General features: G+C 36.2%; 1 protein-coding gene and 1 long non-coding RNA gene across 2 annotated transcripts in view; one reads left to right on the top strand and one right to left on the bottom strand.

The window, feature by feature from the left end:
• The window catches only part of LOC139127069 (uncharacterized), a 34,588-nt gene extending 22,394 nt beyond the window's left edge, over positions 1 to 12,194 (top strand). Inside the window, exons 8-10 of the mRNA XM_070692992.1 lie at positions 362 to 934; positions 9,202 to 11,546; positions 11,648 to 12,194. Of these exons, the coding sequence (XP_070549093.1) occupies positions 362 to 934; positions 9,202 to 9,446 (818 nt within the window). The 3' untranslated portion in view covers positions 9,447 to 11,546; positions 11,648 to 12,194. The remainder of the gene's footprint in view (positions 1 to 361; positions 935 to 9,201; positions 11,547 to 11,647) is intronic.
• LOC139127070 (uncharacterized) lies at positions 4,806 to 10,874 on the bottom strand. The gene is made up of 3 exons (XR_011550918.1): positions 10,749 to 10,874; positions 7,185 to 7,298; positions 4,806 to 5,233 (listed from the first exon to the last, which is right to left on the bottom strand). It is a non-coding gene; the product is annotated as an uncharacterized lncRNA (long non-coding RNA).
• Positions 12,195 to 16,419: the final 4,225 nt, after the last annotated feature.

Here is a 16,419-nt window from a genome sequence, read left to right as displayed (position 1 = left end):
TTGTAAATCTGTGGAAACAAGGCCTTCATTTAATATAAACTACATCATGTACTGCAGGGGGGGGGCATTTTATGTGCTTCTTGTATACGGTGATTTTGGTAAATTGATTAACTGTTTCCTATGTTTCCTCGATGTTACTCTGGTGTCTAATATTAAAACTTGTATGAATTTATTATTACTTCAACCTATGTGAACCAGCATAACACACTTTTCACATGTCAGCATATGATATTCAAATTTTTAAGTAATAATATTGACAAAAATGACTATGGTACCATATTTCATAAGCAACAAACGAACATTTAAAGGCCAATTTCTCAATGATCAAATATGCTGATACTTTATATTTTCTTTTTTCCAGGTAAATATCGAAGAAACAGCACCAGCCTGCCTTGTGATGTGACGTTCAACGTAACAGGGTCCCGTATTCCACATACACCACTTCAAAGTCTCCATTTGATGTTACCAAACGTTGTCCAATACCAAGACAGTCGTATGGTACATCTAGCAAATGATATCGAGAAGCTGTCTATGGACGGCGCCACCAAAATGTTGCTCGGATATGGAGACATCCCTCTACTTGGTCGACAACGTGCAAGGCTCATGAAGAAAAGAAAACACAAAAAATTAAATATCATGTTGCTTTCGGGTATGAGTGCAGCAAGGGATAGTACCCGTAAATCAGGACAAACTCAAACATCTACTTCTCAAGCAGAAAACGATGATGAACTGTTGCAGGACTTTATTCACCTTCGGGAGAAGGTTGAAGCTGCTAGAAAGATCAAAGATGCTCTGAATGCGGAGAATTTTCAACTGTTGGAGGAAAATGTGCTTGAGGATGCCATCGATACCCCATCTATACTTAGGCAAGAAATACAACGCAGAGATGAGCTGATTGTTAACATTCAATCTAAAGTGGAACGAGTTCAAAAAGGTAGGCACTCATGCAGAAGGTACATCCCTTGCCTTGTCTTAGAATGGCTCTGTTGTGGAGGACATAAAGTGGACTTATTTACAAAATGGCTGTTAAGCGTCCTCAAAGGGTCTTCACTCTTTGAGTTGTGAACATTTTCTTGGTCTGAAGCCATACCTACCATTAAAATCAAGGTTGTTGTCGCCATCTTCCTTATTATTGTTATTATTATTATTATGAGGTTATCGCCAAAATACCGCAAAGGATGCACGAGGACATTGGCGCAGCGTATCGCCCGACGCGGAGCCGAGAACGATGCCCGGCGCCAAAGTCCGAGTGCAATATCCTTTGCGGTATTTTCGTGATAACCTTATTATCATACATCTTACATTCGTGACTGGGGCATCGAATTGTCAGAGTAGTGACCGTCTTCGTGCAAGTTCAACAATTTTTCTTCGGATTTATAGCGTTGATGGAATGCCATCTTGGATGCACTTTTGCAAGTTCTGCAGTGTGTGTGTGTGTGTGTGTGTGTGTGTGTGTGTGTGTGTGTGCACTACACACCTACGTAAAGAGTATGCGAGAGACAATTGTTCTGGCACTCGTCCAATGAGTCCCTTGAAACCGTTCAACAGTGAACCCGCAGATATCACTGTAGGCAATTGGGCGCCTTGAAACCGTACATGTCATGGAATGGGCATTCCGTACGGCTTTTTAGTGCACGCTAAATTCTATTGTTTTGGATGGTAGATGTATAATAATGATTAGTATCCACCTCATACATCCAAAATACCTGTGAACTTTCTCAAGAAACTGTGCTAGGCTATCGGCTTTAATTATACAACTAGTCTCCAGATATATTTTGTGTGATGAATAGACTGCTGTGCTCACTAAGTTTTGAAATCCTTTGCATTTAACATTATCATAGTACATCGAGAAGACACTTTAAATGCCATTGAAGTCTCTGATGTTGGTGGCGAAGAACTTGATTTGTGATAAATTTTGATATTTTTGCCTCTTGAAAATACAAAATCAATCAATATATTTGCTTGTGCAGAGAAAATACACTTACTCTCCTTTGTTTGCTTTGTTGGTCACACTATTTCTGGAGAGCAAATACATGCAGGAATATAATCATATTAAAATCATAATGTTCTGTTCGACTTATGTAGGTGCTACGTCGAACATGGCGTATTTTGCTCAAAAATCAAATTTTCGGAAATATTCATTCAAAATCAATTGTCAACCCAAGATTTAATTTGGTTGGGTTCACCTTTTAGCTTATCAAGCTGTTGTAAGTTGTGTGATAAAGAAGTATGCAAATCACCCGGTTTACTGGCTTCTCTTTTTTCCCAATTTCAAGATGTCCAAACAATTTATCTCAACTCCGTCTGGGTCGGACAGTCTGGTTGATATTGCAGAACAAAAATACTGAAGTAATAGCATTGTCATAAATTACAATTACTCTCCCTTACAGGAGAACCATGACAAGATCAATTTACCTTCATTTTTCCATGATAAGTTAGGTATAAAAGTTTACCTTGTGGTATCAATGACTATGCAAAACTTCAATTCTTTGAAACCACACTTTAAAAGTTGCGCTTGAACTAGTTTTCAAGGCACTGAATATGAATATTTCTAGCTATGAAAACTATAACTATGTAATGCAATTCGTGGCTGGTATGATGCATTTTCTGCAATTATGAGCCCTCTTCTTAATAAAATAACAACTCTAACCACCCTATTGAGTATTTCAAAAACATTGAAACCCCCATCACCAAAGTCAAAAACAGGGTGATCCCCTGATTCATCAACTCCATTCTCGCCAGGCTGAAGAAACTATTTAGTCCCTTATTGCTGTAGAATTGCCAATGCTAGGCATTGCAACATGTCTTTAACCGTTTTACCATCATGCAAATTTGCACCTGGTGAAAACTCTACCTGTTTGTCAATTTGAGTTGATGAGATGACATGTCTAAATGTACTTGGAAAACTATTGCGAAATAAAAAATTGAATTGTAGCGAAACCAGTCCTTGCAAAGGCATGCGAGGATTTCTGACACAACTACAAATATCCTGACAGAACTATCTTGTGTTTCCAAAGAATTTCCACAGCTGTCCACCAGTTTAACGACTTGTACCAAATTAGCAATTACAATCACAACAATTTAATAGGCCAAACCCGGAATTCGAATCGACCACGGTACAAACAAAGCCATGTGCGCAAACGCGCATAGACGTACGTGTATTTCCATACGCGCTAGTACACATGTGGGTTTGTTTGTACCGGCATCACGTGATTATTTAGGCGTACTGAGTCTGTAGAACGCATCGCATCCTTTTTATTCCGGAGTAGAACCATTAGCTGATTGTGTGCTTAGCGAATGACAGATAGAGCAGTAATATTTTTATCATTTTGCAATGTAGGTTATTAACATTGCGCAGGGTACTTTATTAGGGAACAAAAACAGACCACGCAGGGAAAAATTGACATGAACATGTATTTGGCAGTAAATCACTTGGCTTTGTTTGGTAAATTGGTAATATCATCAAAAAAGGTATTATATTTGCTTTCCAATTCAATGTTCTAATTTACACTGTAGCCTTGATCCACTGGCTATGAAACTTGTCAGAGGTGTGACATTTTTAGAATTACAAGTATTTACTATTGAAAATACATGTAGGTCATGGCATCTTTTAAAATGTTTGCACGTTCTTGTCAAAAAGTTGACCTGAAAATTCTGATGCACTTCATCAGGATATTAAACCTTTTTAAATGTACTAATTCATTCTTCATTTTCTCTCTCTACTGTCTGCTGCATAAATAATTTCAATATTCAGCAATTTTAGAGTTTGTTCATGCTTCATAAAGTTCATTGCCTTGGAGAAGCAACATTACTTGTATACACTACATGTAAGCGTTTGAGGTTCATGAGGAGCGCCCTCAGTTGGTATAAAGAGTAAAAAAAAAGTACAGCTATCCTCTGAGAGTTTCGAGATGAGAGCTATTTTCTGACTTTCTCTTGATCATATTTGTTTCGGTCTAGATTCTTTTTTTAGTTTCCCTTTTAATAACTTAAATTTGTTCTCACGTTTCTCTTGTCTACTCTTTAGGAAAGATTTAAAGGGAAGCAGCCAATTATTAATTGATTTACTAAAAATATAATTCATTTACATTTTACATTAAAGATAACCAATCATGCTGTTTCAAAAATAGCCTAATGCTGTTATTGTCAAAATGATGACGACCTTGTTATAGTGCTCCAAGAAATGCTTATGCCCTAGCAAATTACTTGTGTTCATACACCGATAGCTATCTGTTTAGGCGAAATTGGTAGCAATAACTTTCTGTGTAACAAATATAAGGATATTCATCAGCACATTTAATGATGTAAGCCCACTTAGGCTCATCTTTTCAGCTGTATGACTCTTTACCAAAGGAAAACTTTTACAGCATACATGTAGACAATTTACAACATTTTAACTATTTTTAATTTACATGCAAATGTTGCAATGTTGAGCTGATGCAAAGATCTTCATTTTCAAAAAAGTTGTTGGCACAATAGTTTCCAAACAAATACTTGTGTAGTTATGTGGTACATGATATGATTGGAGATTTCATAAGCACACCAAAGGTGTGTGAAATGGAATCCTAATTCCATGAACAAAAACCAACTTAAGGTATAACAGTGCATTTCTCCTGAAATGGTGATAGCGCCCTCAAGTGTCAGCCATTGAAAGTAAAAAGATAAAGGTCTGAGCATGATATTGTACTTCTTTTGACCAAATGGTGCAGTTTCATAATTATATGTCCCACTCACTATCACTACAGCACACTCAGTAATTCAGAGCTATACAGAATGTGATTTGTTAGAAAAGAACCTGAGAACTTTATTGCAATAAACTCAACAAAGCTTGTTGTGACCATTACATAGGAACATCCTGGTATGGAGTACTGGATAGTTTTCTTTTGGTTTTTGTTTTGTTTTTTGTCAACTGCAAGAGGTCAGATCCTCATCTACACTGTCTCAATAAATGAATCTGAAGGTGACACTATGTCCAGTGGCATAAATTCCAACTTTAGCGGTGTAAAGCCTCATTAATTGTCAACATGGGAACTGAGGAATGATTTGCAAAGCAGTCCTAACTTCTGTTTGAGAGGGGGAAGTATTTGCTAAACCCAACCATGAAGAGATCTTCATTTCACAAGAAAGCTTAAGAACCAACACATTGTAGCATCTTGATCTCAAAATAAAGTCCCTTCACTGCATCACACGTTATGTACCAGTTGTCATCCATGTCATGCATTTCTACTGCTTCCTGTAAGAGCAGAAAGTATGAAATCTCCTTAGAAGTTGGTTTGGTGTTGGGTGGGAATTTTATATCTGAAGTTGGTTTTTGTTCATGGAATTAGGATTCCATTTCATACACCTTTGGTGTGCTTATGAAATCTCCAATTCCACATCACAAAAACCTCCTTAAGATATAACAGTGCATGCTCAAAGCATACAAAGAGGTCATTCTGCTAGACCACTGATGACTGTACTCTGAAATGTCAGACTTTGTGGTTCAGCTTCATCAGTTGTCAAGTCCCTCAAATAAAACCTAGAAAATGTAGATGCTTTTGACCAGCTAGCCTGTGCCAAGATGTCTTTGACTGATACCCCTTGCTGCTTTGCTTTTGATGTACAAGCAGAATGGGTGGAATGTGCCTTAAAAATGTCAGTTTTTACACCTGCTGCACTCAACAATGACTTCAGCCATCTGGCAAGTGTAGTAGTGCGGTTACAGGTTTGTGAGGTTTGACATTAGCTACATAACAGCTGGTTGACTGGTAACTTACTCCCACTAATACAACACAAGAGTTCTGACAACTTTAAGTATTCTCTGAGGCACAACACCACACACAATACAGGTTGTGATGGTAACGTGTGGATTGAAAGTAGTGCTGTGAGCTGGCAAATGTTTGGTTGATACAAATTTTGTCTTACTTTACTTGGTCAATGAAGAATGCCTGAATGTGGTGTAGTCCCCATTGTCACACATATTAACAATATCTGGTGTCTGAATTGCTGACTGACGTTAAGCACTTGTCAGAGCCAATGGCATGCATAATTTCAGAGACAAGTCTTTTGGCTTCAATGTCTTGTTTTCAAGTATGTTTTCTATGCGACTTTAAAATCTGATCGACATTCCAGGTATTAGTGCACGTGTACCGTGGTTGCGGTGATCTCTCATTAAATTCTGCCATTAGCAATATGATGACCTTGGGGTGTTGACCCAGCCTATATGATGAAATATAAAATATTTGCCAAAGATGCCGAAAAAGGATCAATTTGCCTTTCATAACACCAGCCGCTCCACTTTCTCTAGGAGTTGTATTAGACACTGATGTTCCCTTTCTACATGCATTTGACATACGCTGGGCAGTTTTTGCTGAAATTCCCTCTGTGATGAGAGACTGTCATAGCTCGGTCAGCAACATTTGCAGATCAATGCCTTAAACACTGAAATGAAATGACGTGTCTTCTCTCTTAATCAGCTTTTGTAAATTTTCTTAGAGCTGAAATTTATCACAAAAGCAACGTCTGAATAAAATCACAAGGTTATGTTGTCATCTATTGCATATCAGAAGAAATAAGACAGAACATGAATTTTCTCATATTTCTTGTCTACACACTGCTACCGATAACATGTACTGCCAGAACTAAAATGCTTCAGTAAATGTTACAGTTGTCTGAATGATGACACTACTGTTTTCTCTGACATTATCCATAAGTTTGTACAATTTCATTAAATTTGCAAACAATGATTCACTGATATAAACTACAAGATATCTTTGACAAATCATGAGAACAAGATATCTGAGCTGCCACCCTAATCACAAAAGGTCATTAAATAAGTCAATAAAATAATTTATCAACAGGATGTCACTATTCACTTTTACATTACTAGAAAATCAATATCTGTTAGTTAGTAGTATTAGAGCTGAGTAACCAACATGACTATTATAAAGTTTCATCAAACTTGGTGCAGTCTCCTAAGAAACAGAGCTCTTTTTCAAAAATCACCAATTATGCAAATTATGCATGCCACACCAAAACCAATCGGCTTGCCTATGTATACCATTAGGTATTATCCTTGTACCAAGTTTAAAATGAACTGGCTAAGACATGTCAGAGACAGATGGACGGACGGATGGATGGAACCCAAACCACAAGTCCCCCTGGATGTCGTCCGGGCACTAATATTAAATGCAAGCCACACTCACAAAAAGTAATCAGTTCTTGAAATTCCCAAACACAATAGTACCAGACTTTATTCCAATCTGATAAGCTGTTCTTGAGATATCACGTAGACATGCAGGTAGAAAGGCAGGCACAGACTGAAACACAGAAAGACACAAAAAATTGGTAAAACGATAGCTCATATGTGTGAACATATGAGCAAGTAAGGATTTTACTTATGATTTCATGTATCTTATGCTTCACGCATGCCTAAGTATGTAATTTTCATTGTGTATGCAACTGATACACTTGTGAAAAAAATCTAACAAACAACACAAAAGGATAAGTCACATGGGTAATAAAGTGGTAGACTGTAATATTACAATACATTTAATGAAGCCATGATTATGTCAATCAAAAACATCAATACAAATGCAGAAGTGTTCACTTCATGATACTGCTAAGTCACATCATTGTCAAAGCAGCCATTCCAAAGATATTGCCTAATTACAGAAACTCATTAAATATGCAAATTAGTAATTAGTGTGTAAAGTTCACTTTGACCAAACAAATCTCTACAAATGCAGAAGTGTTCACTTCATGATGCTGCTAAGTCACATCATTGTCAAAGCAGCCATTCCAAAGATATTGCCTAATTACAGAAACTCATTAAATATGCAAATTAGTAATTAGTGTGTAAAGTTCACTTTGACCAAACAAATCTCTACAAATGCAGAAGTGTTCACTACATGATACTGCTAAGTCACATCATTTTCAAAGCAGCCATTCCAAAGATATTACCTAATTACAGAACTTCATTAAATATGCAAATTAGTAATTAGTGTGTAAAGTTCACTTTGACCAAACAAATCTCTACAAATGCAGAAGTGTTCACTTCATGATACTGCTAAGTCACATCATTTTCAAAGCAGCCATTCCAAAGATATTACCTAATTACAGAATTCATTAAATATGCAAATTAGTAATTAGTGTGTAAAGTTCACTTTGACCAAACAAATCTCTACAAATGCAGAAGTGTTCACTTCATGATACTGCTAAGTCACATCATTTTCAAAGCAGCCATTCCAAAGATATTACCTAATTACAGAAATTCATTAAATATGCAAATTTGTAATTAGTGTGTAAAGTTCACTTTGACCAAACAAATCTCTACAAATGCAGAAGTGTTCACTTCATGATACTGCTAAGTCACATCATTTTCAAAGCAGCCATTCCAAAGATATTGCCTAATTACAGAACTTCATTAAATATGCAAATTAGTAAATAGTGTTTAAAGTTCTCTTTGACCAAACAAATCTCTACAAATGCAGAAGTGTTCACTTCATGATACTGCTAAGTCACATCATTTTCAAAGCAGCCATTCCAAAGATATTGCCTAATTACAGAAATTCATTAAATATGCAAATTAGTAATTAGTGTGTAAAGTTCACTTTGACCAAACAAATCTCTACAAATGCAGAAGTGTTCACTTCATGATACTGCTAAGTCACATCATTTTCAAAGCAGCCATTCCAAAGATATTGCCTAATTACAGAAATTCGTTAAATATGCAAATTAGCAATTACAAGAGAAGCACTAACAGTAAAACAATGTGCACAGTAATGTCTATGCCCATACATTTTATTCACTTCAATGCTCAGGTCATCAAACATTAGAAACACCCTTGCTAACCTTTGACATACACTAATTAGTCAAATTCATTAATTATGTAAATGAGATATTAATTATCAGGTTGATAGAAAATTTATATGGAAACATAACACTCAAGGAAGAAAAAATTTACACTGTTAATTAACATGACAAATGCTCATTGAAATAATCATTGAAAAGTTAAAATATCAAAGAATCAGCAGGTTGCCATGGAAACAGAGGTTTTATCATTCAATTTTTGGAACATTTTATATACCCTAAGCCATTCTCAACTTTTTTCATCGAAATAATTTTCGAAATTATGCATATTTCATGACAAGGAAGGGTAATTTCTACTGGTAGTTTATTGTTTTACTGCTCTTGACCTTTGACCTCCATTTGTAATGGCAGGTATTGTTCCCAAAGACACAGTCAGAAGATTGTCAAGGCGTGGCGACGGACCAGGAGAAGTCTCTAATCTACTGGGATTGACAATAAACCACAATGGACAAGTAGTTGTCAGTGACTATGGAGATGAAGACAGTGACCAGCCTGGCAGTGTGAAGACAGTAACAGCAGACCCTGCACGGATCATATCAACAATCACTTTCATGACTTGCCAATATTTTCAGACCAACAGATGTGAAAATGTCTAAAAACAATTTGTATTACATTGCCGACAATGGCAACAAATGCATTCTAGTGTGCGATGCAAAGAGTAGATTGAAACAAATAATAGATATTGGTGAAGTGAGTTCACCTGAGATATGTCTTGGTCCAGACAACACTGTTTTTGTAGCAGACTACAATGGCCGTGTGATAAAATACAGCAAGGCTGGTGAAATGATTTCAAGTAAACAACTCAGTAAACCCTTCATTACCATGAATAGCAAATATCAACTCATAGTGTCATGTGAAGATGAACATTGTATCTATGTTTTGGACAGTAATCTCAACACATTGCACACATTTGGACATGAACACTTAGTAAATCCATATGGAGTCAGTGTTGATGCAATTGGAGAAAATATTTATGTAGCAGATGAGAATAAAGTAAAGATCTTTAGTGCACAGGGTGAATACCTGACAGATGTAACTGTAGATGGAAAGCCTGGGTTCATTGCAGTGTTTGCAGACGGTAGAATAGTTTATACAGACAGTGATGACAGTGCTGTCAGTGATGTCACTGTGCGTGTAATTTACACGTAAGAAATATGAGAAGACAGTTTATGCAAGTATTGCAGCAAATACAACTCTACAACACAACAACACCATCCAAAGTGAAAATTCCTCTTTTTTCACCAAAACTCTCAATATTTCTCAGCCAAGTTTGGGCTAGAATTTTACGTTAGGACGTAAAGAAGAGACTCCAAGTGAAATTGAAGTCATTGGTTGAAATTTTGTATTTTTTTAAAGAGTAATTTTTTGTACAACTGTCAAGAAATTGTATTCTGGTTTGTTGAAGAGCAATTGTAATGAATGCAAGAATACAAATATTCTCATTTTTCTGAGAATTGTTGATATTTTCCCTGCCATGTTTGGTTAGAATTTTACGTCTTGATGTAATTGATCTGGGAAAGTGGAAATTTTAATGATCAGTTGAAATTTTATATTTGTTTAAAAGAATATTTTTGAAAATTGATGAAGGTATTGTTTGTATTCAATGGTTTGAGATGATTGCATTGCAAAATGTAAACATTATCATGGTTTTTCTTGGAAATGCTTGAAATTTTCCATGGCATGTTAGGGTTAGAATTTCACGTCAGAATGTAATGAAGCTGAGAAAGTGAAAATCAAAGCGATCGGTTGAAATTTTCATATTTTTTACAAGTTGTGTTTTGATAATTTTATACATGATTGCATTGACAGTTGTATTCATTGAAACCATTGATCAAAGCATCGCTGTCAAATCTTGTCATATTTGCTGCAAATCAATAGATACAATGTTCAAACTTTACCTGTAGATTCTTTAAAGTGTACCACGCTTGAATCTGTCAAAATCGTTCTTCTAAAGGAAGTAATATATCCAGATTTTACGATTTCCAGGGAGATCACAATGTGATCGAGTCGCCAGTACTGATGCCATGTTTTGGCGTGAGGTGTGTACTTCGGCCTGACGGACTGCATCCGCCGTGAAAAAAATAGTGCACATGAAAAATGTTGCTCTGTCTATGTAAGCTTTGTTTGTGACCTAAATGTGCAATACTTTTGTATACCGATCAAACTGTACAAAATCATTGCCGAGATTGTGTTGACCGTGAATACAGCTGCACGGCAGTTTGTGAACTTTGTCAAATTAGTCCGCCGGGTCACTGAACGAACGTGTCTGCACCACGCCGTCCATGGATCAGCTGGTTGCTAGGCGACAAAGCATGCAGCTATTGTACTCGGGCAAAGCCCTGTCACTTATTGACGTGTTATTTTTTGTCACTAAAGTTGTGAACGAAACATAAACCAATAAACCTACAAATTGAAGAGTCATTTCCTCCCGTGATTGTTATGAGAAACGAGTTGTATCAAAGAGGTCAAGCTCAGAAAATTGAAACTTTGCTTAAACTCATGTGATTTTTTGGTCACTTCGTTGTAGTTTTTAGACATGTTTACCTTTTACGAGAAAAATAAAAAAAATTGTGAAAAAAAGAAATCATTACAAAAGTGAAAGTGGGGATAAAAAAATCTAATTCATTCGGATTGATAAAATCAAACAAACTATTCATTGCCGTTTAGAGGAGCTGTATTGTAGTTTTTAGGTTAAAGCACAGTTACGAGTGGAGTGATACGTACCGGCCGCTGCGTACTATACATATAGTACGCAGCGGCCGGTACGTATCACTCCACTCGTAACTGTGGGTTAAAGTCATTCAGTTTTGTAGTTTATTGCCTTTCCTTTCAGCGATGTTGTGATATTATTACTGTAACTTCGTCTCCTGTGAACAGATACATTTTGATAATATTGGTCTTAGTTTGTCGACTGAGAAATGTTAATTTTCACTGATATATCTGCTATACTTAACCAGACATGTAATATTTGTTTTTGTTTTTTCAATAACTTGTTTTTAAAACTGACTTTGTACTGTATATCAGACGATGTAATTTCACAAACTGATTTATTTATGACTGTTCCATACGAAAAAAAACTAGCTTGTATCAGAAATAATGACCGCTTTCAACGACATCTTTCCCATGATATGTTGACACATTTTCTTCCTTGTACAGTTTTATTTCTTTTTTATCAGTAAAAGTAGTGTTCATTTTACTTTTTTCTTTTTTGGGTGATTTTGTCTTTTTGGTATGGTTCTGTTTTTATCCGCACGCGTGTTGTGTCCCTTTTTGTCGTTTTATTGTAGATCTGTATGTTGATTTGCTCATTAGTTTGAAGAATAAATGAATTAATTAAACGTTAATTAAGCATGATGACCCTCATGATAATTTTGATGATAAGATTGCAGGCACGACTCAGACAGGAAGAACACGGAGTAAGCTTTAATAGTGCTAACACGAGGCATGTAATCCGCTGAGAACAATTTCCACTTCTACTAGGCCGTACAGAGGTTGCACTTTATGGGAGTTTGGTAGAACCCAAGGTTTGCAGTGCCAATGGCCGATATCTCGGCTCACCACCTCTTCCGCTATAGTTTTAATTCCATGGTCCAGTGGCTGTACTCATCGCTAGAAAGGAAGGCATGGTCAGAGAGAGAGAGAGAGAGAGAGAGAGAGAGAGAGAGAGAGAGAGAGAGAGAGAGAGGCAGACAGACAGACAGACAGACAGACAAAGGAGCGAGAGAAATATATTGGGAAATTTTACCGGATAATGCCAGTCAAATTTCTTTGCACAATGATGTTGTAAGAGGATGCGACGGTGATGATCGCTCTTTTACTTCAGGAGCAATAATGGTCACCATTTCTTTCTATCGAAGTTTCTTCCTGTCCTTCTTTTTTTAAAGAATTCTTGACTAAAAATAAGTGAATTTAACGGTGAAGTGGTCGTAACAAACATATGACTTGCTTCAAGATTTAAAATAGTGTCAGCATGTACCATCGTCCAGCGACTAGTGTCTCTAGTTCACCGCACAGCGTGACTTTGCCAACTGTACTGAGTGCACATCAATTTCAAAAATAAGTCGTCACAGCGTCTTAAAGAAAAAAAATCAGCGGCAGAGAAGTTCATTAGAGAGTTTTTGCATCGATATCAAATATGGTGGCCTTCCTGTGTTGAAGAGAACGGTCATGTAAAACTTGAGCCTGATAATTTGCCCCCGAAAGATGAGACGCGGCCCCGCGGTCGCTGCCATCGATGTTCGTTTCAGTTTCAAAGTTTGCAAATTACACAAATATAGGTGTTCAGTTTGTACAGGAATATTTGACAGTCTGCAAAGCTATTTCTTGAATTCCAATAGCAATACTCTTCGCGTGAAACATGTCGATGTAGGATTTCATGTTCCTTCAAATAAGCTGTCAGTTGATCATGATAACGGTCGGTGAAAAAGCAGAATTTTATTTTTCTTTCCTCAAAACTGGCTCAATATCGGTAAATATTTTTCTCACGATGCCCAAAAAGTCTTAGAAAACGATAAGTAACGTGTTTGGTACAAGCACATGTATATTTCAGCCGAGACTAGTATACCTAACACAGGTCTTGAGGCTTGTTCCAGATCTCAGCAAATAGCGTCAGCCGCCGGCCGCAGCTTTCACGCTGCTGGGGCGCCCTCATTGAAGAAAAGACGAACGGTCGCAATCGGTTGAGTGGTAGAGGGCGTAATCATGCCGCTGGCGTTACCGAGCACAGTGATAACGAGATTTCCGTATCCCTGGGTTCTGTCCTACAATTATCGATGAAAGTAAATCGATGAAAGTGAAACAACTGTTAATTAATAGTTCTCAATGATAATCACAAGATAATGATCGATTGAATCGGAATAATTCAAAATATTCGTTCATTATCAGTAGCAACTTCAAAATGACACGATCGCGAGTTCTCCGATATCTTTTATTCACTGGCATGTCATGCCTGCCACGTGATAACGCCTCGCCGATGTGTAGTCAACGAGGTGAATTTAATGTTTGTTTTTTTTCAAGGGATTCTCCGTTTGATCTATCTGAAGCTTTCGTTTGGGCTAGACCGATAGCAATTAGAGGTTCATCAGTGATCTTTTAGTGTAAATTGTTGATTTACAAGAAGACAATATTGTCACAATTTCCTCGTCCTCTAATATAACCACACAGATCAGAGAGGAAGATTTGCACGATTACTTTCCGCAACCAATACTTATCGATCACTACAGCAAGAGTGTTATAATCAACAGTAGATTTGAGCTTACTGATCTCCTATTATTAACCATTCTATGTTTCTGAGTTTTTGCCATGCTTACTGTGAAATGAGTTCAAGGCGCATCCTTAACCACCAAATCTCACGGGACCCGAAAATCCACTACCAATTCACTTGCATCATTATTTTAATCTCCATTACTTCCAGGCTTATCACACAACTTTGCTTGGGATGTCTTATCTGTTACGTAGGTGTATTAACTTTTGACGTAAGCAGCTGGACGTAAGGTAGAATGCGCTTCAAAAGTGAAAGACAAACTTTTGCTCAACCTTTCCTCAAGGAATATTTGAACCATTCTCTTTCAAAATGAAGAATAAAAATCGAGCGTCATCGTGAAAATTTTGGTACTAGAATTACAAATTACACTATATATACCTGTATTTGAAATTCAAATGGCCGCCATACTAACTCCAAGATAGACTGAAAAAAAATCGATTAAGACTAAGACGGTTGAAAGTTTTTTTTATACAAAGAGCTTTATATTGAACCTCCGCAAGTGGTAGATCAGAAAAGAAAAGTTTTAGTGAGTCCGAATATCTGTCCCGAGGCTCACTCTACATTAAATAGTTCCATTCATTCACTGTGTCTTATCCTACTGTGTCGAACAATCATCATCAACTTCATCCTCTGAAAACACTTGATACAGGGATGACTTGCTTTAACAATCGCATATCGGAAATAGTTGCGAAAATTAGAGGAAGATATTCCAGGTAAAGAGGGCTTGATCACAAGAACCATGGGATATGGCTAACACTTTTGATAAAGGTGATGACGAATGTCATGATGGTGAATATAAAAATTGGTAAGAAAAATGAATTGCTTCCGCATAAAAAAAATAGTTGGATATAGAACTATGGGAAGAAATGCTGTTACAGTGACAGAAAAAAATGCTGCCCAACCAATGGCCATATCCTCCACCTCTCCAAAAATCAAATGTTCTCTCAACAGCTTTCTTGCCTACTAGGTTGATGGTAAAATTGCGCTGCGTGTATTCCGAGAAACAGAACTGGATGATACTATACCAAAATAGTTGAAGGTAGGTGCGACTTCGGAGTTTTGGTGTTAATTTTATTTTACCGTTGTAAGAAAAAAATTTCATATTATATATATATATATATTATATATATATATATATATATATATATATATATATATATATGTTTATATATATTTGTTTATATATATAAACAATATATGTATTTATGTATGTATGTATGTCTATATGTATAATGTACGTAAGTGTATGTGTGTATGTATATGTGTGTGTGTGTGTGTGTGTACGTATATAAAGATATGTAGGCTACGTACTCGCGCACCTTTTCAGTTTCAATGAGCAGTTTGAAAAATAAGAGCATACCGGTAATGGGACATTGGGGGAGGGGTGTCAAATCTATAGTGAGGTTCCAGACACAGATGTTAGTGCTTGTGAAAAGTGCTCGGAATGTGAGATTTATAGCAAATAAAGACTTGGGGTGACAAATTTTTAGCAACATTCTAATTAAAATGATGTAGAACTGAAAATGCTCACGTGTTTCATTATATATTGCAGTTATGTGTAAATTTGAACCTTTGCCACATGTTTGCAACTTCATTGAAAGTATTATGATCAACATAATGGACAATAATCACCGCCGATTAATTCTAAAAGGTCATGAAGTATACAAATATGTAATTAGCTGAAATAAAAATATTAAAGTTCTTTGACTGCTGTCATTGTATCACCATTTTATATAGCAAGTGTAATTACCGTTGGCCAAGTCCTTCAAGCCATATATGCCGAGCCGTGAAAGCTCATTAGATATGCAAATTATAAATTAGCTGACATGAAAATGTGAAATGACTTTCGATATTGTTTTAACCAGGTATAATCATCAATGTACATAGCATGTTTTGCCAACTTTGATCAAGTAAATCCCAGTATATATCCCTTATAAGCAAAGTTCATTAAATATGTAAATTAGGAATTGACTTAAGTAAAAATGCTTAATGATTGTCAATAATGTTGTATCATGGTATCTGCAATATATGTAGCAAGTTTTGTCAACTTTGGTCAAGTCAATTCAGATATATATCTCTAATTAGGAAAGTTCATTAAATATGCAAATTAGGAATTGGCTGAAGAGAAAATGCTTAATGACTTTCAATAATATTGTATTATAGTGTCTTTAATGTACATAGCAAGTTTCATCAATTTTGATCAAGTCAATTCAGATAAATATCCCTAATTATGAAAATTCATTTAATATGCAAATTAGGAATTGGCTGAAGTAAAAATGTCTTTTGACTTTCAATAATGTTATATC

This window comes from Ptychodera flava, unplaced genomic scaffold, assembly GCF_041260155.1.
Source record: "Ptychodera flava strain L36383 unplaced genomic scaffold, AS_Pfla_20210202 Scaffold_28__1_contigs__length_4768798_pilon, whole genome shotgun sequence".
NCBI classification, from domain to species: domain Eukaryota; kingdom Metazoa; phylum Hemichordata; class Enteropneusta; family Ptychoderidae; genus Ptychodera; species Ptychodera flava.
The sequence above is the reverse complement of the archived record's forward strand: the minus strand, read 5'-3'. Positions and strand labels throughout refer to the sequence as shown.